The sequence below is a fragment of the Citrus sinensis genome, chromosome 3, assembly GCF_022201045.2.
Source record: "Citrus sinensis cultivar Valencia sweet orange chromosome 3, DVS_A1.0, whole genome shotgun sequence".
NCBI classification, from domain to species: Eukaryota; Viridiplantae; Streptophyta; class Magnoliopsida; order Sapindales; family Rutaceae; genus Citrus; species Citrus sinensis.
Window position 1 is genome coordinate 3,936,399 of NC_068558.1, and position 23,060 is coordinate 3,959,458.

General features: G+C 33.8%; 5 protein-coding genes across 10 annotated transcripts; 4 read left to right on the forward strand and 1 right to left on the reverse strand.

Moving 5' to 3' along the window:
• The first annotated feature begins 709 nt into the window (after nucleotides 1-709).
• Nucleotides 710-1,769, forward strand: LOC107176823 (photosystem II core complex proteins psbY, chloroplastic-like). Its single transcript, XM_025098895.2, has one exon. It carries the CDS (start codon nucleotides 905-907, stop codon nucleotides 1,472-1,474), a length of 570 nt encoding a protein of 189 aa, XP_024954663.2. The 5' UTR covers nucleotides 710-904; the 3' UTR covers nucleotides 1,475-1,769.
• Nucleotides 1,770-2,580: 811 nt separating this feature from the next.
• Nucleotides 2,581-4,113, forward strand: LOC127901292 (uncharacterized). 3 transcript variants are annotated; one of them, XM_052438304.1, is made up of 4 exons: nucleotides 2,581-2,987; nucleotides 3,056-3,234; nucleotides 3,385-3,426; nucleotides 3,521-4,113. In XM_052438304.1, exons 1-4 carry the CDS (start codon nucleotides 2,720-2,722, stop codon nucleotides 3,560-3,562), a joined length of 531 nt encoding a protein of 176 aa, XP_052294264.1. In that variant the 5' UTR covers nucleotides 2,581-2,719; the 3' UTR covers nucleotides 3,563-4,113. The 3 variants fall into 3 exon arrangements, with proteins under 3 accessions (XP_052294264.1, XP_052294265.1, XP_052294263.1); XM_052438305.1 differs by lacking the exon at nucleotides 3,385-3,426 and having other exon boundaries at nucleotides 2,582-2,987; nucleotides 3,521-4,111; XM_052438303.1 differs by having other exon boundaries at nucleotides 2,582-2,987; nucleotides 3,385-4,109.
• Nucleotides 4,114-5,594: 1,481 nt separating this feature from the next.
• LOC102609481 (uncharacterized) lies at nucleotides 5,595-6,700 on the forward strand. Its single transcript, XM_015529765.3, has one exon. The coding sequence runs from the start codon at nucleotides 5,803-5,805 to the stop codon at nucleotides 6,580-6,582; it is 780 nt and encodes a 259-aa protein (XP_015385251.2). The 5' UTR covers nucleotides 5,595-5,802; the 3' UTR covers nucleotides 6,583-6,700.
• Nucleotides 6,701-8,178: 1,478 nt separating this feature from the next.
• Nucleotides 8,179-15,849, reverse strand: LOC102614543 (CBBY-like protein). The gene is made up of 9 exons (XM_052437854.1): nucleotides 15,600-15,849; nucleotides 12,111-12,685; nucleotides 11,773-11,843; nucleotides 11,492-11,650; nucleotides 11,009-11,075; nucleotides 10,539-10,634; nucleotides 9,024-9,070; nucleotides 8,656-8,736; nucleotides 8,179-8,532 (listed from the first exon to the last, which is right to left on the reverse strand). Exons 2-9 carry the CDS (start codon nucleotides 12,516-12,518, stop codon nucleotides 8,409-8,411), a joined length of 1,053 nt encoding a protein of 350 aa, XP_052293814.1. The 5' UTR covers nucleotides 12,519-12,685; nucleotides 15,600-15,849; the 3' UTR covers nucleotides 8,179-8,408.
• Nucleotides 15,850-18,220: 2,371 nt separating this feature from the next.
• Nucleotides 18,221-22,021, forward strand: LOC102614833 (DNA-(apurinic or apyrimidinic site) endonuclease). 4 transcript variants are annotated; one of them, XM_025099509.2, is made up of 10 exons: nucleotides 18,221-18,612; nucleotides 18,986-19,078; nucleotides 19,309-19,453; nucleotides 19,574-19,624; nucleotides 19,781-19,982; nucleotides 20,410-20,488; nucleotides 20,889-20,950; nucleotides 21,226-21,312; nucleotides 21,396-21,499; nucleotides 21,761-22,021. In XM_025099509.2, the coding sequence occupies exons 1-10, from the start codon at nucleotides 18,379-18,381 to the stop codon at nucleotides 21,853-21,855; spliced, it is 1,152 nt and encodes a 383-aa protein (XP_024955277.2). In that variant the 5' UTR covers nucleotides 18,221-18,378; the 3' UTR covers nucleotides 21,856-22,021. The 4 variants fall into 4 exon arrangements, with proteins under 4 accessions (XP_024955277.2, XP_006476946.2, XP_024955278.2 ...); XM_025099510.2 differs by having other exon boundaries at nucleotides 18,464-18,612; nucleotides 18,990-19,078; XM_025099512.2 differs by having other exon boundaries at nucleotides 18,465-18,612; nucleotides 18,948-19,078.
• The last annotated feature ends 1,039 nt before the right edge of the window (nucleotides 22,022-23,060 follow it).

The following is a 23,060-nucleotide window of genomic DNA, read 5'->3' on the forward strand; positions in this document are numbered from 1 at the left end:
AAAATAAAAATAATCAAAAGAAAATTACAAAAATTACGAAAAGAGATGATTTTTTTACAATTAATTTTTTTTGTTGTCCCCTCTCGCTCCATCTCTCACCTCTCATTTACTCAACGTGAGTCATTTGTATTTAACAAGAAAAAATTAGTTCCCTCTCTACATCTCGTTTATCACAAAGAAGAAGTTAGATCTGGATTTGCTACAGCCATTAAAATACTACCTTTATCATTTTCTTATAATAAAATGGAAAATGATAAATGAACTCAAAGAAGACAAAATGACGACAGAAACGCAGTGTTTAATTGTCGTTTCACGCGTTCATTTTACAACATTCAATTTTGGCATCACAACCATTTTTCACATTCGGTTTCGGCTTCAACGCATTAGCAGATTTTATTTGAATGTAATGAGAGTCACCAACTTACCAATTAATCATTATCAATTTTATCAAGGCCTCTGTTTGTAGATCCAGATCTAACTTCTTTCTTGTGATAAGCGAGATGCAGAGAGGGAACTGGTTTTTCTTTGTTAAATACAAATGGCTCATGTTGAGTAAATGAGAGGTGAGAGATGAAGAGAGAGGGGACAATAAAAAAAATTAATTGTAAAAAAGTCATATTTTTTCATTATTTTTACAATTTTCTTTTGATTATTTTATTTTTTAAATAAAAAAAGTAATAGATAAAAGATGGAGAATGAAGTTGAAGCAACAGACAAAGGGACCACGTTTCCGTCGTTCTTTTGTTTTTACAGAGTTCAAATAGCAGAACTCTTTAATATATCACTGACATTCCATCATAAAAGAGCCTTCCTAGCCTAATTCCTCTGGTCAGATCTACTCTCTTTTTGAGTTTCCTAACAACAAATCTTGCATAATTTCAAAGAAGAAACTGAAAGTCTGAAAATGGCGGGAGCCTTGGCAACAACGATCGTGCTTAATCCCAGTTGTTCGAGTGTTAGCTCTCCCAAAAATCTCAGTAAATGCAAACCCACCAGAAAACCCACATCGAATATCAGTCTCTCCCTCCAGAATCTGCATCGAAATCCCACCACATGGGAGTCTTGTCGGAAACCCGACACATCAAGCTCACTGATGGCTGGCGCTATCTTTTCAACATTAGCTTATTCTGATCCTGCCTTGGCCGCTAAACAACTTGCTGATGCATCAGAGGGAGACAACCGCGGCCTGGCTTTATTACTGCCCATAATTCCAGCCATACTCTGGGTGCTCTACAACATCCTAGGACCAGCTCTTAATCAGATTAACAGAATGCGCAATGAGAAAGGGATCGTCATAGGACTTGGCCTCGGTGGGTTAGCTGCCTCAAGCTTCTTCACTGTGCCAAGTGCACCAGCAAGTGAAATGGCCATGCTTGGTGAAGCTTCCAGCGACAGCAGAGGATTACTTTTGTTAGCCATCGTCGCCTCCCTGCTCTCCTTTGGGTCCTCTGCAACATTCTTCAACCTGCGTTAAATCGAGTTAACAGGATGAGGTCTGGATACGGATCGAAGCATCAAATCCTCCATCACATGTACATATATGGTAAAATTCGGTAGGATAAAGAACCAATAATATATGATTGCATCCAGGGGTTTCTTTCGTGAACAAATTTTGTGTAAAGTAAAAGAAACCCTACGGTACGATAGAATAGTAGTTTGAACACAAATATTTGAACTCAAGAATCTAACGCAGTTACGTCCGTCTAATGTATATAGTATTAATTGTTAATTTTTCAATCTTTAACAGTTTATCATTGTTTTTGTCTTTATTTTTGGGGGTCATTATCATTTTTGTAATAATCTATTATCCACCAGCCCAACAATCTTATTCGGCTATCACATTATCTAGGTTAAAGAGCCTTATGGGTCTTGGAATCGAAAACCGACGAGCCATAGTGGCAAAGATATGGCATATATGTGAACATGTGATCATTAATGGTTCATGATCTTGAGCTCTGGTCCTTCACAATCGCACCAGTGAGTCAGTGACACCACGTTGGAGACACTGAAACACCTTTGCCAGAGGATCAAAAAGGAAAATGAGAATTTCCACCGATATTTTTGGAGAAATTAAGTACATTTTTTTTCATGTTTTAAAATAATTTTAAATTTATGCAGTTATAATGGTATTAATTTTATATATTATTTTATTATTTTATTCCTAGCATTGATGTTAGTCATAAAATTTAAAAAATTTCATAATATAAGTCATGTAAAAAATGATTGAATTAATTTAATAAAAAATTATAAGTTATAAAAAGATATTAATTGATTTGTAAATGAAAGTTATTTTTTTTATTTTTATAATCATTTATAGTATCAAAATATGAGCTTTTTTCATCATCAAAAAAAAAAAAAAAATGAGCTTTTTTATTAAAAAATTAGCTGAGTCTGTTATGTTCTTGACACAACCACAAACAATGAGGGATCGGGTGGTCAAAATAAGAAGAAAAACAAAAAATGAGGCGAGTAAAACCCGGCCTTATGATATGGAAAGAATTGAGTTAGTCCTTCAAGAGCAGAAGCAAGAAGTAATTAGAGAGAAATACAATATTCCTAAGGTCGTGGAGTTGAGGATTCCTAAACGGGGTGAAAAATTGATCAATCCCCTTGTTGGCACAGTAGCAATGTGCCCAGAATTTTTACATTGCGGGCTCAGGTTACCTATGCAACCTTATTTTGTAAAATTGTTGCCTTCTCTAGGGGGTTTATAAGCGATATGGGCAAGAGCTGGTCTACCTGCGCCCACATTACAGGAACTTTAGAAATGTTTCAAGCTCAAGAGTCAAGAATAACCCAAGAGAATATGAGGGCTGGTACTATCCATCAACATGGCCAAAAACGAAGAGGCGAATCCAGAATCTATCGACCGCCAATAAAGACTTTAAAGTTCGGTAGTTCTAGATCTCAGGAGAGTGGGGTCAATCTATTGAAGAAGAACAACTGTATAGAGTATCAAATTATCTGGACAACTCGGTCTGATCTTAGTGAGTAGTTTTTAAAACATTTCTGAAAATTAAAGTAGTAAACAATAATAACCTATGTACTTGTGCAGTTTTATGGGGTGACCAGCCAAAAGTATCAGCACAGGTTCGGTCCAACATCAGAGGAGCACCATTAAACCGTAGGCCTTACACAGACCTCTTAAGCTTAGAAAGTTTCCAGGCGATTGGCCTCGTTGCATTACATGAAGCTAGCTTGGCTGTTGCAAATTACTCAAAAGGAAGAGAAAAGGTATATACTCTTGCCAGTAGTTAGTATTTTCTAAGTACTATTGAAATGTAGACAAATAATCATGAAACTGAGCTCTTGAACATGACTGATGATGTCGGATCACGCTTGTCGGTGGTTTTGTCGTGCTTGTTCTGTATATGGTGGACGAAGTTCATCTATAAGCTGACGCACAAGTTGACATTTGTCGGCAAGGTCATACTTAAACCATTCATGCCAGTACAAAAATCTTTGGATTAAGGAATTGGCTCGTTTTGATTGTCTTGGTCTTGATACATCTCATCTTCAGGGCGGACTGCGTCAATGTCTTCAGGATTATCAAGGAGAGTAGGTATCTGGGTGTTTCAATTTGCAAGACAAGGGAAAAAAACACGATAAGTGCCTGGGGTTGATACTAGTAAAGGCCTTCTGATGCTTAAGTCAAAAATTTGGAGGTTTGTCGATAATACTGAAAAGAATTTAAGGGAAAGGATGAGCTCTAGTTTTTTTGCCTTTTTTTTTGGGGAACCATAATACCTTACCTTGTGGGTAGGAGTCCTTTTTATTGAGGTGATTTACAGAGTTCATGTCGTATTTAGATTTCTAATGGGGACATGGTATGAAGAATTCTCCTCGGAGTCTAATATTATAATAATTAATTGTCGTATTTGATTTTAATTTTCTACTGACATGTTAGGTTAGGTAAAAATAAGGTACAACAATATTTCAAGAAAATTTTCTTTCACTACTTCATTAAATTCAAGAATGGTGAGTTGCCAAAATGAGAATCGGAATGGGCTGAAATCAGAATGAAAAATTAAACTCAGAAAAAGTTGTATACTTGAGTTGTGGGAATTAGAATCGAAATGAACTCTATTCCTATTATTGTGTTTATCTTTTCGAATTACAATGAACTATTAGAATTTATTAAAATGCCTTTTGTTAGTTATTATCTCAAGTTTATTTGTATCTATTGTTATATTAATAATAATAAGAATAAAAATAATAGTACAAAGGAAAATAATAACAATAAAGACAAAAATAATTAAAAAATAAAATTTTAAATAATTTTACAATAATGATAATCAAAACAACATGAAGGATGACGACGACAACAACAACAACAACAATATTATTCGTTGGTGAAGATCTGTGAAGATGAAGAAGACGAAGATCTTGGTGAGCAGGTACTGCTCCATAAACGATGCGCTTAAACGAAGAGGACCAGTGATGACGTGTTGTGATGGAGGCCAACATCTTTTTTTTATTTAAGGGGTATTTTCAGAATTTAGAAATTTCAATGGGGGCAAATTTGATAGTCACAAGAATAGGAGACTGGTACAAGTTCCTAACCCAATCAGTTTCTCATTCCCTATTCCCAATTCGAGATGGACTCCATAAATGTGATTCCAATTTTAACTCTTATTTTGTAAAGTAAATGATATCAATAATTTCAATTTCTCAATCTCAAAAATAAACACGCCGTTAAAGTTTAAACAATGTTTTATTACGTATATAATTGTTAGATTTTAAACATTTTCTCTATAGTTAGGGTGCGTTTGAGATTGAGATTGAGCAGAAAGCTACAGCATTAAAGTGTTTAATAAATACTAGTTGTTGTAGCTCGGAAGTTATGTTAATGTACTATATATTACTAACTTTTGTTTCATAATTATAGTTTTTTTTTTTCCACAACAACTGCAGCTTAAAAACTACAATACCTCAAATCCAAACACACCCTTAATAAATGAGGATTTTGCTTCTGCAGAGCCTCGGCTTAAAGATAAGACTTCGGAGATCAATTAAAAATTAAAAAAAATGCAGTTTCTCGACTACACTATTATGATTGATCTTTTAAAAATTCTTTTATTGTTTACAAGGGATTATTATTATTCATTAGTCTTAGGGAACTGTGTTCATAAGTAGTTAAATTATTTAAAAAAAATTATAAAGAAAATAATGGTTGTAAAGAAATAATTGTCAATTATGGAGCATGATTGCAAGTAAATTCCTTCAATCATAAGTAAAGATGCCACTTAATAAATGCCTTTTTTTCATACCTTCCGCACAAGACACCACATGGGGTTGGATTCCAACCGATACCTAAAATTATTTATATTTCCATTCAAAATTGTCAACTCAATAACTATAACGGTGCAAGAACGCGTAGAACAACCTTTATATTCTGTTCTTCATGTGCATTCTACTTTTCGGTGACATTTTTTATTCAAAAAGTATAAACATTTACAACTTCTCTCCATCAAAATAACAAATTAAAAAAAAAAAATGATTGAGGAACTAAATTCGGATAAAAAGAATAATAAAAACACATTTAAAATAGGCACCCCTTGCTCAATCTATATATATATATATATATATTCATTCCTTTCACTTGTTCTTCTACTCTCTAAGTTCTAACACTTGAGCAAAACCGAAGGCAAGCATTTTGCTCCGTTTCACGTTTCTAATACGCATAATTTTTTTTTTTAATAACGGAAACGGAACTCCCTAAAACATTCATTTTAGAGACTCGACACCTCCTCCTGTGTCTCCTTTCTCTCTCTCTCTCTCTCTCTCTCTCTCAGAGCTCCCATGCATGCAGAAATGAAACCAACAATCCCCAAACTACCCCTCCTCCTCAAACCATTCTTCGTCTCTCTTTTCTTCTCTTTCTTCCTCCTAACATTCCTATGCCTCTCCAGGTCTCCCCACCACCGGAAACCCACCACTGGAACTCCACCTCCGAAGAAAAGCTCCTCCGGCGGCGAGTCGAATGATCTCCGTATCCGACCTGGGTACGCCTCTTACGAGACATACATCCAGCATCAGTTGAACAAAACCCTAAACCCCAAACTCCGGGCGGTATGGACCACGCGTGACTGGGAGCGCAAGGTCCGCGTGTTCTCGCGTTTCTTTCAAGACCTAAAGCAAAGGCACTTCCTTTTCAACGAATCAAAGGCATTGTCAATAGGGGCGCGCGTTGGCCAAGAAGTGGCCGCACTAAAGCTCGTCGGTGTGTCCGACTCCATTGGCATCGACTTGGTTCCCCGGCCCCCGCTTGTTATCAAAGGAGACTTTCATGCACAGCCGTTTGACAACGGAACCTTTGACTTTGAGTTCTCTAACGTGTTCGATCACGCTTTGTATCCGTGGAAGTTTGTCGGGGAGATCGAACGGACTTTGAAGCCCGCTGGGGTTTGTGTCCTACACGTGGCGTTATCCCGACGCGCCGATAAGTACTCGGCTAATGATTTGTTTAGTGTTAAGCCGTTGGTAGAGTTGTTTAGGGAGTCGGAGTTGATTGCGGTTAGGAAAGTTGACGGATTCGGCCTTGATACTGAGGTCGTTTTCAGAAAGAAAAACAAAGTCTAATTCATGATTTTTTTTTTTAAATTCTTTATTTGTAGCAAATTCATTTTATTTTTATTGTATGATTTATCATTTTTTCACACGCATATGTATATATATAAAACAAAATTTATTTATCCCAGTTTTCAATTTGTCGAAGATGATGCTTTTGAATCTCAAAAGTAACTAGATGTTAAGCCAATGAGCGCATTTCTCCATCTCCATGGTCACGGGTCACTGACAACGGAGACGAACCAGGATGGAATCCCAAGTACTGATCATGGGCTGATTCAAGCAGTTTTGTTGAGTTTGAGTTGTTGCAACAACGGTTCATTGACCGTAGTTTTAAAAATGATCGCAAGAGTCCGCAATGATAAAGAAAGAGGGGCGGTGAAATGTGGGGTCCTTGAAGAAATAATGACAATGATTTTATTAGAGCAAGAGAATTTGGCATAGCCAAGCTTAAGCTATGTTCAATTGGACAAAACTAACAAATTTTTTTAATAATAGCATCATAAATTCTAATGGTTGTTTAATTATTGTTGGTGCATTAGATGCCAGATTGCTGGTGGGGCATTTACAACTCGGCGTTTGGGCTATAATTCTTGTCGTTGTGGGGGCAGATTGGCTTCTATTCTTCTCAGTTCTGGCTGACAGCCAATTTTTGGTTGTTTTTGTTTTGTTTTGCTTTGAAGTTTGAATGCATGAATTTTGTTAGCTTTTTGTTCCAGTAGTCGACAGGCTAGCTATCGAGCTCTTGTCTAAAAAGCTCGAAACAAATGAGCTACTATTAATAATTTAATATGAAATAATAAGAAAAATTCATTGGTTCTTGATAATCAATGAGCGCTCATGAACTTTCAACGCTTTTTATGTCTTCCAGTCTGGAATAGGTTCACTTCACACGCATAACACACTGCATTACAGCTCTGTTCTGTAAATTGGAACGCAAAGTTTGTTTGCTTGTTTTGTGGTCACTCGAGTTAGCCATCTTTATTGGTTGTAATTGCTCGTGAATCTTCACAATTCCGTGAAATATTTGAAGCGTTTGTTGAGATTTAAAGCCATCCGCTTCAACTATATTCTCTCTACGAAGGACCACACCATGTTGAATGGGTAGCCGTAGCCGTCTCTGCGAGACCATTCTCCCCATCAATCATCATCATCCCAACTGTGTTGTGTCACTTTCTTGCCTTTTTTTGTAGCTCTTAGCACTTTACGGTTTTGGGCTCATTGGTTATGCCTGTCTACAATCTGAAAATTACAAGACGTTTTTTTTTTTTTCGTCTGTCTAACTGCGGCTATTTATTGGAGACGTTTCAATTGAATTGGCAGCTCTATACCAAACTTCGAGTACTTTCTTTGCATAAACTGGAATGTTTTACATTTCTTGTAAACTCAATGACTTGCTTGCTTTCTCTTTTGATTTCACATAACACATCTTACAGAAATAGACCTGATTTACCCTCATTAATCAAATCTTGCATAAACCCAAAATCATTACAAAGTTCAAACCCACACGGTTCTTCGTATTACCAAATGAACCTGCCAGCCTGCCACGTTTTTGAGCATTCAACACAGTTTTTTCAATAGAATTGTATTACTTTTCTCAGGAAGAGATAAACAAATATGCTTTCGGTCACTTATCGATCACAAGTAGAGCCATTGGCTTCTTAGAAATAGCCAATTTGCAGCATTATGCACAATTATCCTTACTAGTGTTTAAACCTCATTCGGTGTCAAGAAATGTTTGACTGCCTTGGGATATACAATAACTAATGTACGCGAAAATATAATGAGAAGTCCATTGAAGAGAGATTGATCAATTAAATTACAGGGGATTATGTGGCTTAACTAACATACTGCTTCTGAAGTAGGCTTCCACAAAAAGCCAAGTCAAACCGCTCTTCTGGAGGATCTCCAATGCAGTCAAAAACAGCATCCGCATTTAAGAAATCCTCTTCCGCCGTGTAACTGCATTTTGAGATCAGCAGGAGCAAACAGAACTAAGTTTGAAACTGTTCAGGATAATTTCATGATTTGCAAACCGAGGAGTGGCAGATTGCAAAAATTTCCATTAGTAGAAAATAAAGTTACCTGCTTTTTGTTACTATACACTTCATTCCAGCAGCTTTAGCAGCTGCAAGTCCTATGGTGCTGTCCTCAACCACAACACAGCTGTAGAAAAAGGGAAAGAGCATTATCAATGAGCAATAAACATCTTATAAAATAAAAGAATATTGCAAAAAAAAAAATTAGCATATGTAAGTGAGAATGTGGAAAGTGATTAGTAGTTGTGAAGTGATGACAGCTAATTGTGATTTTAAATTGATGTTAGCAAATGAATCCAAACATGTGCAAATTTTAGTTTTTCAACTTGATCAAAAGATATTAAGCAAAAAAGCATAATTAATTGATTATCATAACATATATGATCAGCTAGGTCATGTTATCATCCCCAATACCTTGAAGGATCAACACCCAGAGTGCTAGCAGCTAATGTATAAATGGCCTGGCAGGAAGAGTGGATGCAGTTCAGCAACAGAGAGAATGTATAACAAAAAGACACATAAAAGAGAGAATAACAGAATGGCTTTGAAAGAGAGTATTGTTCTAGAATCACATAATTGTTAGAAAAAATAATCACAGTGAGTTAAACAAATAAAACCAGTAGGTAATTTAACAACAGCAAAACAGCAACTGATATTAAACAACAGCAAAAGAAAAACAGCAACTGGAAACGAAATGAAACGAAGAAAATAAACTCGAGGCCTGTAACAGAGTGTCCTTGAAACAAATTTACCACCTACTGAAGTGCTTTAGGTTTGCTGGTAACTGTTTCCCAGGATACAACGGGCACAAATTTCCCGTCAAAGCACAGACAGATAATTCCGGCGAACCACAACAGCGGCAAACTCGATCAGAAAGTAACAGCAACATAAAATTGAATTTCGGAATTCAATATATGCAATTTAATTGCTGTAACAGCCATTGAATTTAAACAATTCAATTCAAAAATTGCAAAGCTGTTACAAATCTTATGAATTCAAAAGGTGTGAAACTGTTACAAAAAAAAATAATTCCGGCAAACCACAACAGCGGCAAACTCGATCAGAAAGCAACAGCAGCATAAAAATTGAATTTCGGAATTCAATATATGCAATTTAATTGCTATAACAGCCATTGAATTTAAACAATTCAATTCAAAAATTGCGAAACTGTTACAAATCTTTTGAAAATTAAAGGTGTGAAACTGTTACAAAAAATAAAAAAATAAAAAAGGAAATTAAAAAAGTGCCACGCAAGCTTGGGTATTTTGGGCTGACATTCGCGTACGCACACGAGTTCAACCAAATCGGTCATGGATTCACACCCCCTTGCGCACGCGCGTGTGGAGAGTCTCTATCCTTAAAATTCTTGTTCGTGCATGGTTAAGTGTTTATATATAAACACTAATCCCTTGGCTTCTTTTTCACATGTGGGATAAGCCTCATTTCCTTTTAAATTTCCAACTTCAACGGTAAACTTTAAGAGACAATTTCTCATTCACCCAATCACCATTTTGAGAAAATAAAAATACACTTTTGAAGTATTAACGGAGTAGATCCGAACCTCACAAGATTTCCCACTTTCGCTAAGTGGGACCCACTCAATATGTGTCCTCAAAATAGCATATTGATATGCTATTTTTTCAACAATAATAACATAAAAAGAAAAAAAATACACATTAAGTTAAAAGAGTGCTATTTTTCTGTTCTTTAAATTATTTTTTTCATCCAGTCGGAGTTAGATGCCTGGACAGGAAGGATTTTAAGTGTGAGCAACTCCAAATATCCTATTAAAGCTGTGGCGACTCATATTGAAGAATGAAGGCTATATTACCACCATAAAAGGTTTGAAAGCTAAACCAGAACATTCTTATGTGCATGTGTTTTCAAGACATTGCATACTATATCAACTGTAAGAGAGCATATTTTTACCGGATCAGGCTTTTTGCGGGGAACGACATCTCCAGCAAATATCTGAATTTTTTCAGCTCGCTCTGGTCCCAGCAAGAAAGAAACTATTGCAGTTACCTGAAATTAGTGCACATAGTTGAGTCACTGAGAGAGGAGAAGAATTCACCATTATCTTAACAGAAGCACACTAATTACAAACTCTTGATTCTGACCTTAAATCTAAAGACATACATAACTAAAATGTACAAGAAGTTTGAGAATAATATGCTCAAATAATTCAAAACATTTATTACTTCTTGTACTTTCCATTGATTATGCCTCAAGCTTCCATAAAAAAGGTCGGTTTATAGAAACATGAAACTCTACCTGTCGAAATGTCCTTTAAAATACTAAGATATAGAATAAGTGGGTTTTCATTGCTGGACAGATTCTCTCAGCGTAGTAAACTAATCACACAAGCTATTACAGTTGTAGAACCTGACTGTTCATACCGCCTTCTCATTGGAGGTGCTACATACAGCAACTTTGACTCCCTTCTCCAGAGCCTGATCGATTAGCCTGAACAAACAATAAGAAAACTCATCAAAGCATGCATCTAGAATTTTAAAATTTATCTCAACATAGAATTTGCTGATTCATCTTCAGGGAATCTTTCCTAACGATAATTGTTGAATAGAGGTACGAGGTAGTGGAAGAGTATGTGACTAACATCAGAGACACAAATTCACATTGATAGATTTAAAGCATACCATGGATGGAGAAGAACACAGAAATCTCAAGGCAATAAGTCATTGAGAATGTAGGCAATACAAGACATTCATCATGACAATAGGACACTGGTCTGAACCTGATCAAATGACCTATGAGTGTTACTGACTAGTAGGCTTGCTAAGGCATAAACTGTAGAATTATATGTAATAATTAAACCCAAATATCAATATTGCATAGAAAAAGAAGTTCAGATGATAACCAACTTTGCAACACCAGGCCGAAGAGGTAGCAACTTTTTTTCAATAAGGGCCATGAACAACTCTGTCTTCAGCTTGTGAAGAGAAGCAATGAATTGCTTTCTTTCTTCTTCATCAGACGGTGCCTTTTCTGGCCAACCAGTCTTGTTGAAGTAGGCTGTCATCCTACAAAAACCAGAATCAGCAGAGTTCTACAGGATTCGTAATTTCTCTCTGTAGTTCTGTTACATTTACTAGGCATACTACACAAACATAGAAAGCTTTCAAACTTGGACTAATGGAAATACCTTTCTTTTCCACCTCCAATTTTAAGCAACTCGCCGTACAAATCCACATCCCAGGTAACACCTAATTCTTTCTGCACAATTAATTAAATCAATACCGTGTTATCATCCATTTGCAAGTCATTTGCCATTCATTATGCAACTTATACCTAATTGGATATTCTTCCATTTCTCCAAAAAAGCCAATTTCCTGTGTAACACAGACAGTTTCCCCGAAATAATAAAACGCAGATAATCCAACAGCAAATATTTAATTATTATTATAGTTAATTTGAATGTATATATGGATGTTAATCTGAGCAGAAAAACAGAACAAGTGGGAGCAAGGCGAGTGGGGTTACTTCTTTGAAAGTGTCGTTGAAAGAAATCCTGTGGCCATCCTTCTCGGTATCAACGAGCACGCCATCGCAGTCAAATAAAAGGGCCGAGAGAAGAACAGACGCCGAGCAAGCGATTCTGACATTTCTCATGCTCATAGGATTCGCACTACTTGTACGTCTGCTAACATTTAATCTTGAACCCAAAAAAGAAGACGACGATAAGCATAAGCTACTCTTCTCATTACTTTTGCAGCTAATAGTTGGAATGTGATTGCCAGAGTTATAAGCTGTTGAGGAAGCAAGTGTAGACAACGAAAGAGAGAAAGTTGTTGATGCCATTGGTTTTAGCAGAGCTCTGTGGAATTTCTTGTTCGGGGTGAATCGTGATGATGATGTGGTCAGTGGTGCCTTTGTGACGCTCTTTTTCATATCCCACGCTTTGCTTATCCTGCGTTAACGCCACAAAAATCTTTTACGGTCGCATTGCATTTGCGCGCGCGTGCGCGTTTTATTATTATTATTGGGCTTGCGGTAGAGTGTCAGTTAAACTACTGGATTGGGCTCAATTGTCAGGCCCGTGAACTGCCCGCCTATTCCTGAAAAGTACGAACCAAAGAAAATATTTAGTACAAAGAAATTATTAGCCATCCACCCAAAGATTACTTCATTATCACACATGTTATAAAATAAAAGTAATACAAAATGGTAGTGATGGTCATTTTGTAAGTATATTTCTGTCTTTTTTTTTTTATGGACGGTTGATACATATTGTAAAGAATGAGTGCAAAATCAATCAAATTTAAATTCTTTTAGTTTTTTTTAATATATATAACACAATAATTGTTAGGTGAACGACTGATAATTTTTCCTTTAAGTAATTCAATATTTAAAACACAATGTCGCCCTTAAGTAATACATATATTATAAATTTATATATATTTTTTAAAAAGTAAATATATAAACAGGGGAAATTTATGCAAATTGCTTAAAATTATAATTGATTTACAAATGGATAAATATTCGTTTAATCCCTATATTTTAACTTAAGTGTCTGTTTAGCCCCTACATTTTAAAAAGTATCTTAAGATAGCTTTGTTGTTAAATATATTACACTTTTTCCTTTATTTTTCTTTTCTTTTGCAATAATACACTTTGTAATAATATTCTTGCCTTCTTGAAGATATTAATAAAAAGAAAAAAATATTAATTTATCAAATTAGTCTTAAAAGTAATGTAAAAGTTTTCACAAATTTTAATGTTATTATTTTACTTTTATGATTAATTTGATAATTTATTTTTTATAAAATAACTATTAATAAGATTGTTGCAAGTACATTAAACATTGCTTTAATTAATGTCAATAATATATTTTGTCAGTGTATTATTGTAAAAATAAAGAAAAATAAGGGTAAAAAAAGAATTTTTTTAGATGTTTTTCAAAATATAAGAACTAAACGGATACTTAAGTTAAGATATAGAAACTAAATTAGCATTTACTCTTTACAATTTTATCTTAGTTTATTAACAAGAAAATACATTCTAGATAAAAATACCTCTAATTAAAATTGATGTGAACATATTGGGATACTAGTTTATTTATCACGCAAGACATTGTAGATCATGATAGAGCATGATTCATAAATACTAATAGCTTAGTCATCTTATTTGGGAGTACTATTTTTATATGGGTTTGGCTACGGTACTTAGACACTATTAGATGATTAAAAAATTAATAAAAATTAATAAAAATAAAACCATCTAATGATGCTTAGGCTAATAGTACCTTATCTTATGAGTTCTTTAGTCACGATCTTATTTCTAAAATATTCTTTTTTTTAGTCGGAATGTTATTATTATTATTAGGAGAAAAGGGTAATTTTCAGAAACCTCCCCTGAGGTTTGTGGTATTCTCACTTTGATAGAATGTATTCACGTACTCTCAGTGACCTCCCCTCACTTTAGTATTCCCATTCTTAGACTGTTTGTTGACTGACAAAATATCTAAAATACCCTTAACTTAAGAAAAACATATTTTTCATGTTCAAAACAGTGATTGTTGGTTGATAGCATTACATCTGTTTTGGCGCCAAAGGCTATAAACACAATAAAGTTACCAGATTATTCTCATCTATTCCCAAAATAATTTACAGCTGAATTAGGGTAAAAAAATTAAAAATAAATTTAGAAATTATAATTGTTACTGCCAATATTTATGTTTGTTGGCTATATAATTAGCCATTGCCAAGCTCAACAAACAACAAAGCCTCTGCTACTCATAACTAAAGCTTTCTTCTTCCTTCAACATTATCAAAACATCACTACCAATATCCTCTCATACCTCCATATCTACCATGCATCTACAAACTCTTCAAAAATCATTCAAATCTCACCACTTTCCAATCATTATTCAAAGTTGGAACACCTATGCATGTCAATGTATTCTCAAAGAACACTCTTGCTGCCAAAGCTGCTGCTGCAGGATTAACTATCGACTATCTCTTTAGGCTTGGGTTAGTTGCCCTTTATTAATAAAAATATCGTATTAGTATGCAATTTATAGTGAATATAAGTTATGGAAATATTGTAAACACATACATAAGTAGATTCAAACAATCGTGGTTCTACTCGTTAAACACTGTTATGCTGCAAAACATACTACGATATACTTGATTTCAACAGTAGTAGCAACTTATATTTCTATTCAATCTAACAACATTTTGCAGAAATTTTAATGCAAAGAGACTACGTATAACAGAACTAAGATTTTATTCATAACAGAAATAACAAGTTATTGCCAACCACCAAGTCATTGCAGTTGATCTATCACAAAATTTATATCTTTTTTTTTTCTTGTTTTAACATTATGGAACCATTACTTTATTATTTCAATGTACATCAATATTAAGCCCTATCATGCAGCTTCATTATTGACACTTTCTATTGATGAAATTAAAACTGACGAACAACCGAAATAAAACATTTATGTGAATCTTAAAGACTAAACACACTGACCCAACACAAAATGGTTGGCAACCATCTAACACTATAGAACACAGTTGATGAAGATAACCTTTCAAATGAATTTTGTATTAACATGTTGCTGCATACATATATAATCTTACAACTTTATGGAAAATCACACTAAAAATGAACAGAATCTTGGATTTTCTAAAACTAGAAAATCTCAATAATACAAAAAAATCTAATGTCCTTAAATATTACATTTACTCCTAATGGTTATAAATTCAACCTAGGCATGTCAAATACCAAAAAGCTATCCGCGAAAAGGATTGAAGCATTTTCTTTTATAGAATACTAATTACAAACTTCAATTTATTTTCAACATGCATTTGGGTTACTCCATTCACTACAACTAACATTAATTGATGACAAAAATAAGAAGCATCAGCCATATTCTCAATCAATTTTGAAGATCCATTTTCATATTTTACTCAACTCATCAACAAAGCAAACAAAAACTAACATGCACTAAAAGTTCTTCATACATACCTCATCTGAGGCTTGGAAAAAGTAAGATATTGATTGGTAGCCCACGAAACTCACTGGTCGGTACTCTCTGACCTCACGGCCTTAAATCGTTCATCGCCCGTATTGGAGTCCTCAACTTCACCGTCATGGTCCTCAATTTATGGGCAAAGTGCTTGATGAAAGTATAAGAGAGAAAATGAAATAGATTTTAAGCTTGGTTGCTTCGGCTTTGGCAGAGGAAAGAGATGAGAACTTTTCATTTTGTATTAATATTTGTTGAGTAAAAGCATGTTTACAGGGTATAAAAGCATGTTTCAATTTATTACCCTATGGATATTAACAAAGTTCAAACTAATTTCAAAGCCCAAGGTGAAAATATTAAATTTGTTTAATTACGATCCTACCCTTGCCTGCTTAACTTATATGAAACGGAATACTAACCTGAAGGGAGGTCACTGCGAATACATGAATACATTCTATCCAGGTGAGAATACCCCAAACCTCAAGGGAGGTTTCTGAAAATTACCCTAGGAGAAAATTGTAGTGTAATTTTGGTATCGTGCCACAGTTGGACCCAACCGTCGAATCTCAATGAACCCCACCTATCCAAGTGAATCCAACGGCTGGATACAACCGTAGCACGGTAACATAGTTACACTGTAACTGGACTCTTATTATTATTATTTTTATTACTACCAGAAAACTGTGCAATTATTGGACGGTACCCACTATTTTGTCTTCTTGTGCTGTCATTGTTAGATCTAATGTAAGAAGGATCCCTCTAAGTTACATGCATGTATCTTACAACCCTCTCACATGAATAGTGAGTGGACCCACATTATTCACTATTTATGTGAGAGGGTTGTAAGGTACATGCATGTAACTTAGCATTAGCCATGTAAGAATAGTTTCAACAGTAGGATGTTATAGTTCGGTAATTAACGCTACACTCCCTGCTGTATATTGAAATTTTAAAAAATTATATGTTTTAAAAATTTGATACATAAATCTAAATTGTTTCAAATTTGTGAATAATTTAAACAATTAAAAAATGGGTAAGTTGTCTCGAGTTAAAAATTTGACATAAAACTATATATTAATATCTAATTCTAATTTTTTTTAATTGAAGAAGTGAGATAAGTAATGACTTCACATTAAAATTCAATTAATAAATTAGCTTAAAAAATAAAACTAGCATGACATTATTAAAATAAAATATTAAATAACTAATTATAGAAATTATGTATTCTATTTTCTTTCCTTACACTTTGATTGCCACTATAAATTATACGTAGACTGGACTTTAAATAAAAAATAACTAAAATCCGATTTAATTTCAAAGTTATTAGTTATTCAAAAATAACAAAATTTAAACTTTATTTATAGATGAGAAATTATCATTGCACCACCTTTATTTTGTTTTATGTTCATCCAATCACTATAAAATTTTAACATGTACTTTGCATTATCTTTATTTTCTCATTTGTATCAACTAACCACTTTTACATTAACACTATTAAATAATTTTAATAAAATGACAATTTTACCCTCAAATAAATTAAAAGACCATTTTATTTATAAAACTTTAAAAAATAAAAAAATATAATGATAAAAATATCCCTAAATTTAATAAAAATAAATCTCAAAATTAGAAATTTTATTTTTAATAAAAATTATTTTAATATAAAAGTATAATTATAAAAATAATTGTAAAATTTTGGGATTTAATAAAAATCCCCTAAATTATTAAAATTTTAGGATTGATTCTTTTAAGAAATAAATTCAGTTATTTTAATAAAATTTTACAAAATTATAATTTTTTAATCAATAAATTAATTTATTTTTATTAAATTTTTTAAAATTATAATTTTTAATAAAAATAATTATTAAATTTTTGTAAAATCTAAATTTAGTAAAAATCAGTTGAGCACCTTTATTTGAGATTTATTTTTTATTAAATTTATAGATATTTTTATGATTATAATTTTTAATTTTAAAAGTTTTTATAAGATAACATAGTCTTTTAATTTATTTGGGGTAATATTATCATTTATTAAAATTATTTAATAGTGTTAATGCAAAAGTGGCTAGTTTATACAAATATGAAAAGAAATGTGGTGCAAAATACATGTTAAAATTTTATAGTGGTTAGATGAACCTAAGATAAAATAAAAGTGGTGCAATGATAATATCCCTTTATAGATATAAATCAACATGACATCAATCACTTACAGCTGATAATTTAATTTATTTTTTTAATTTATTCAATTGTCATGACCTCACAATTGCCACCTGAATATTCAAATTAAATTTATGCATTTTGTTTTAGTTGAGATGTGAAAAATAATTGAGGTAATTGGTTAGTTAATGATATTTTAATTTAAAAGGAGTTACCGACTAATGATTGATTAATTATCTAAGTGGAGAAAAAAAGGAACAGAATATCTGAATATAAAGGAGAGGAAAAGAGAAAAATAAAATTATCATAAATTTATAAATAAAAAATAAAATAGGGGATCAAAAGATAAAAGGAAAACGGTGTACCGTGCAACAGTTGGACCCCACAGTTTTACCCGAAATTTTAAGGCAAGCCCTATTTGTTTTGGATAAAAAAGGAAAAAAAATCCCAATAAGCGCAAAGGTGTGAATGAATGAAGTAAAAAAAGATTGTATTTACCTAGATACGAACAAAAACGGAGAGTGGAGTGTGGAATGAGTGATGGTTTAATTTGTGTTGAGAAGGAAGAGAAGCAGCAGAAACAGTGACTGCGATTCCACTCGAAAGCAAAGAGCATCAACCATGAAGCGATTTTTTAAGCCGATAGAGAAGGAGTGCTCAGCGAAGAAACCCGCGCTTTCGCCTTCAAAGAAAGACGGCGAGACGACTGAAACTTCAAGCGAAGAAAACAGCAAGAAAGATCCCCTCAAGTTCGTAACATGGAACGCCAACAGTTTGCTTCTTCGTGTCAAAAACAACTGGCCTGAGTTCTCCAACTTCATCACCACTTTCGACCCTGACGTCATTGCCTTACAGGTGATTTGATTTTCGGGTGATACTGATTGTGAAATGTAATTGAATTCGAGTGTTTTGATCAATATGTGTGTTTGTTGTGATATTGTACCGAAATTTGATTGTTTCTGTCGCATTTTGCTTCTAATATTTTCTTTTATTTTATGGGAATTTGAAATTTGATGAATGTGTGTGATTCTGCAATCGCAGTTCAGTGTTTGCAGTCTGATTGCTTGGGTAATTGTTTGGGTATTTGACTGTTTTGGTTGCATGTAGCTTTTACTTTATTTTTCTTTCCAAAGAAAAAACAATATACATTTGGCCGCATGCTGATCATTGAGCAATTACTTGGGCAAAAGTGTGGGCGAGAACCTCTCTAACTGCATGCTAATGGTAGGAAGTGAGGATGCCTGCTGCTGGTTCAAAGGATGCACCGAAAAACCATCAGGAGTTGAAAGATGATACAAAAGCTTCCCGTGAGGAAAAGCTGGTAACAGTTTTTTTGTTTGTTATTCCTACTTTTGAATTTGTTTATGTTTTACATACCTGAACAATATCATGAGTGATGTGTGCTTGGAGTTAGAATTTTGGTATCTGTAATAAATGATAGTTCTTGCATCTCATGAGGAAGAATTTAATCGCTTGTAATTCATGCGATGTGCTCAAGGCCAATTTCTAAAACTCTTAAAATGTATTGTAAACTTTTCTATTTTCATGCAGATATTGATGCGTGCCCTTTCAAGTCCGCCATTTAAAAATTATCAGATTTGGTGGTCTCTAGCTGATTCAAAGTATGCGGGGACAGCACTGTTAGTCAAAAAGTGTTTTCAACCAAAAAAGGTCTCTTTCTCTCTTGAGAAAACAGGTATTTTGGTTTGCAGTCTGTCACTTTGTTATGTTTGCATTGTGAAAAAATCTTAACAGATTTTGCAGTTGTAATTTGAAGCTTATTGCTTTTCTTGTTCCAATAACTTTAATCTATCAGCTGGAGTGTACTTTCTATCTTTGCACTTGGGTCAGGGGGAGTTCGGATTTAGTGAAGTACCTTGCTTTTCCTTGTATATCTGAGTGGTTAGATGTGGTCTGACAGTGACAGCAGAGGGCTGAAACAATACATGGATGAACTTGTTTATTTGTCTTTTCTATGTTTGCTTGTGCAATAATAGTTCAGTTTGTCACTTCTTGTTGTCAGCTTTGAAGTATGAACCAGATGGCAGGGTCATTTTAGCTGAATTTGAGACTTTCTATTTATTGAATACCTATGCACCTAATAACGGTTGGAAAGAGGAGGAAAATTCATTTCAACGGAGAAGAAAATGGGATAAGAGGATCCAAGAGTTTGTTTCTCAATGTTCAGGGAAGCCTCTTATATGGTGTGGTGATCTTAATGTAAGGTGAGAATTTCTTCCCTCAAAACTGGTAGGTATGGGGGTGAATATTTAGCATTTTTCTAGCTTTTGAGTGTTCCCATTCTATTTGATGCTTGCCTCAGGTCATCCAGCTATACCTGCTGCAGGATTGACTCCCAGCCTAATATCAATTCCTATAAACCTTTTTTGTCAGCTCGAATAAAATATTTTTGTTTAAACACATTTTAGTAGATGCTCACCATTCTCTGAAAGTTGATGGTGATGGAACTGCACAAAACGCAACTTTTGTTTCGTAGAAACGTTGAAATTTGACTCTTTTATAAACTAGAAAGTTTTGCTTAACAAGAATTAGAAGTCTCTGTGCCAACTACTTTAATTATTCTTAGAGCATTATTTCCACTTAACAGTAGCATTTTTTCGACTCATACTTATTTTTTACATTAATTTGCAGCCATGAAGAGATCGATGTGAGTCATCCTGAATTTTTCGCTGCTGCAAAGCTCAATGGTTACGTTCCTCCAAATAAAGAGGTGTTAGTCTTGTTATCATAACTTATCTTAATATAATCTTTGTTCTATTTCTACCTTCGCATTATTTCATTACATAGTCATGCAATATTGTTCCAAGCATTCCAATTGAAACCAGATAACTAGAAACATAAAAAACAGAAGAAAGCTGGTGAAACGAGTAGGGCCCTTTCCTTTCTGATGCATGTGCATTTATTTTTGAACTCTGATTTGGCCTGTTTGCTGAATTTACTATGTTATAAGTTACAAGCAACTGGGATGTAATGATAGTCTGTCATGTAATGCTAACTAAGATGTTGAATTTCCTTGGGTCTTCAAACTGTGGTTAAGTAATGTAATCCTCTAAATGCGTTAACGATTTTTTTTTTTTTTTTTTTTGGGACCTGGTTTCTTGCTGAGTCAGGATTGGGGGCAGCCTGGATTTACAATTGCTGAGAGGAAGCGATTTGGTGCCATATTGAAAGAGTATTTAATTTTTCTTTGCTTCTATGAATTAGCAGTTATGAAACCATGATCAAAACTGGTGTTTTCTCCATGAGATATGGATCAGTCATAGATAAGAGTGATGGGCAACTCTTATAATTTCTTCATTTCATCCTTCTTCTCCACATCTCATTAAAAATATCTCCAATGGTCATGGATTCATAATTCTCCTAGTTATACAGATGTTATGTTCCTTTTTGCCCTATTAAAAATTAAAAGAAAATACCTTTTGAGAATTTTTATGGATTATGCTTCAGGGGTAGGCTAATAGATGCATACAGATTCTTACACAAGGAAAAGGACATGGATTGTGGCTTCTCATGGTCTGGAAATCCCATTGGAAAGTACGTGGGAGATCGAAGTCAAATTTAACACTCAATTTGGATCTAAATCTATAGGTTATCATATACTGAAAGTTTTCTCTCAGGTATCGAGGAAAAAGGATGAGAATAGACTATTTCATTGTTTCAGAAGAACTCAAAGATCATATAATTGCATGTGAAATGCAAGGGCACGGAATTGAGTTAGAAGGTACTATTTTTTTTTTTTTTTTTTTTCTGGTGTACAGCTTTTACATTATCATATACATACCTGAAACTAGTGTTGGAATGTGTGATGAATGTATGAAAATCTTGTTACTGTCCAAGTAGCTAGTCGGGAACAAAAATAAAAATCTGAAGAGCTTGCTCTTGAACCGCATGATTTCATTAACATTGTCTCTATGGTGATACATAAAACAGAAAATTATATCAATGCCAATTCTTTGTGCATCTTATTATTCTTTGTTTGCAGGTTTTTATGGGAGTGACCATTGCCCTGTTTCACTTGAGCTTTCAGAAGCCAGTTCAGATTCAGAAAAAAGGGAAAAAAAGAATCTCGATGAGTGAAGTTGATGTGTACGTTCTTAATGGTGTAATGATGTTACTATAGTCTTTCAGCAACACTAATTCCTCAAATTTGTTAATGGGAACTCATGGTTGTATTAACTGGTGGCTATGTCACTTTTCCAATTGGACTACAATTGATTGTGCTCGCCTTTCAGTTGATAACTAACTACACACTTGTGATTTGTCTTAGCCAAGGTCAAATTGGATTTGATTGAAGCTAGATTCCCAACCAAAATTACATTGATCCGGATTTTAAATACAAACAGAAAAAAAAAAGAAAAAGAAAATAGCCATACTGTATCACATGTTTTCACTAATTAACTTATACAAGTAACGAACCCATCATCATTTTAATGGACTGTTGATGAATTTGAGCATATGCACAGCCAAAGCGAAAGAATGTGTTTTTATTTTGTATAAGCAAACTAAACGAACATTAAAACGCGTATGATTCAACCTTTTTAGATGGTGCCTAACTTGTATTTTCTCACATATAAAAAAAACGCATGTCATAAAAGTAGTTGTAATTGACTTTGATATTGTTCTTTAAACTTCTTCACTTAACGTTGTAAATCAAGGACCCGTGTGCACAACTTTGGGGGCACGGATTCAGAGTCGCACTCGCAGCCTTGTGCCAGAATTTTCTTTTCCTCTTAATTACTAAAAACAAATTGAGTAAAAATAGACATCTTTCATACAAATTTCTTAAAATAATTTCAGTAAATTTTGGATGTTAATTTTGAATGGCCTAAACATTTGAATTATGTCATAATAATAATAATATCTAAACCGGGTACGAAAGACTTTGATTGAAAGATAGTAGTAGATTATAAATAAATAAAATAAAAAAACATTTAAATTGGTTTTTTAAAAGAGCAATTTTAGTTTTATTATTAAAACATAAAAAAATAGCTTCTAAGTTCTAATAACCTCCTACTTTACGAAGCTTTTTATATGTACTTTAAAACTAGTTTTAGATCGATGCCGACTGATATTGACAATTCCCATGCACATTGATTGGATACTGTTACGACGATGATAGCAGAATGGTCATGCATGCGTGTATATTTTAGTACATTTACTATTTACCCGTATGTCTGCGGCGTACCATAAGCAGAGAAACCATCCAATGAGATTTGAACACGTGTCGAATCACTGCGATGTCCTCGTCCGGTGGGTCAGAATCAATCCCGTAGTTGGTTAAA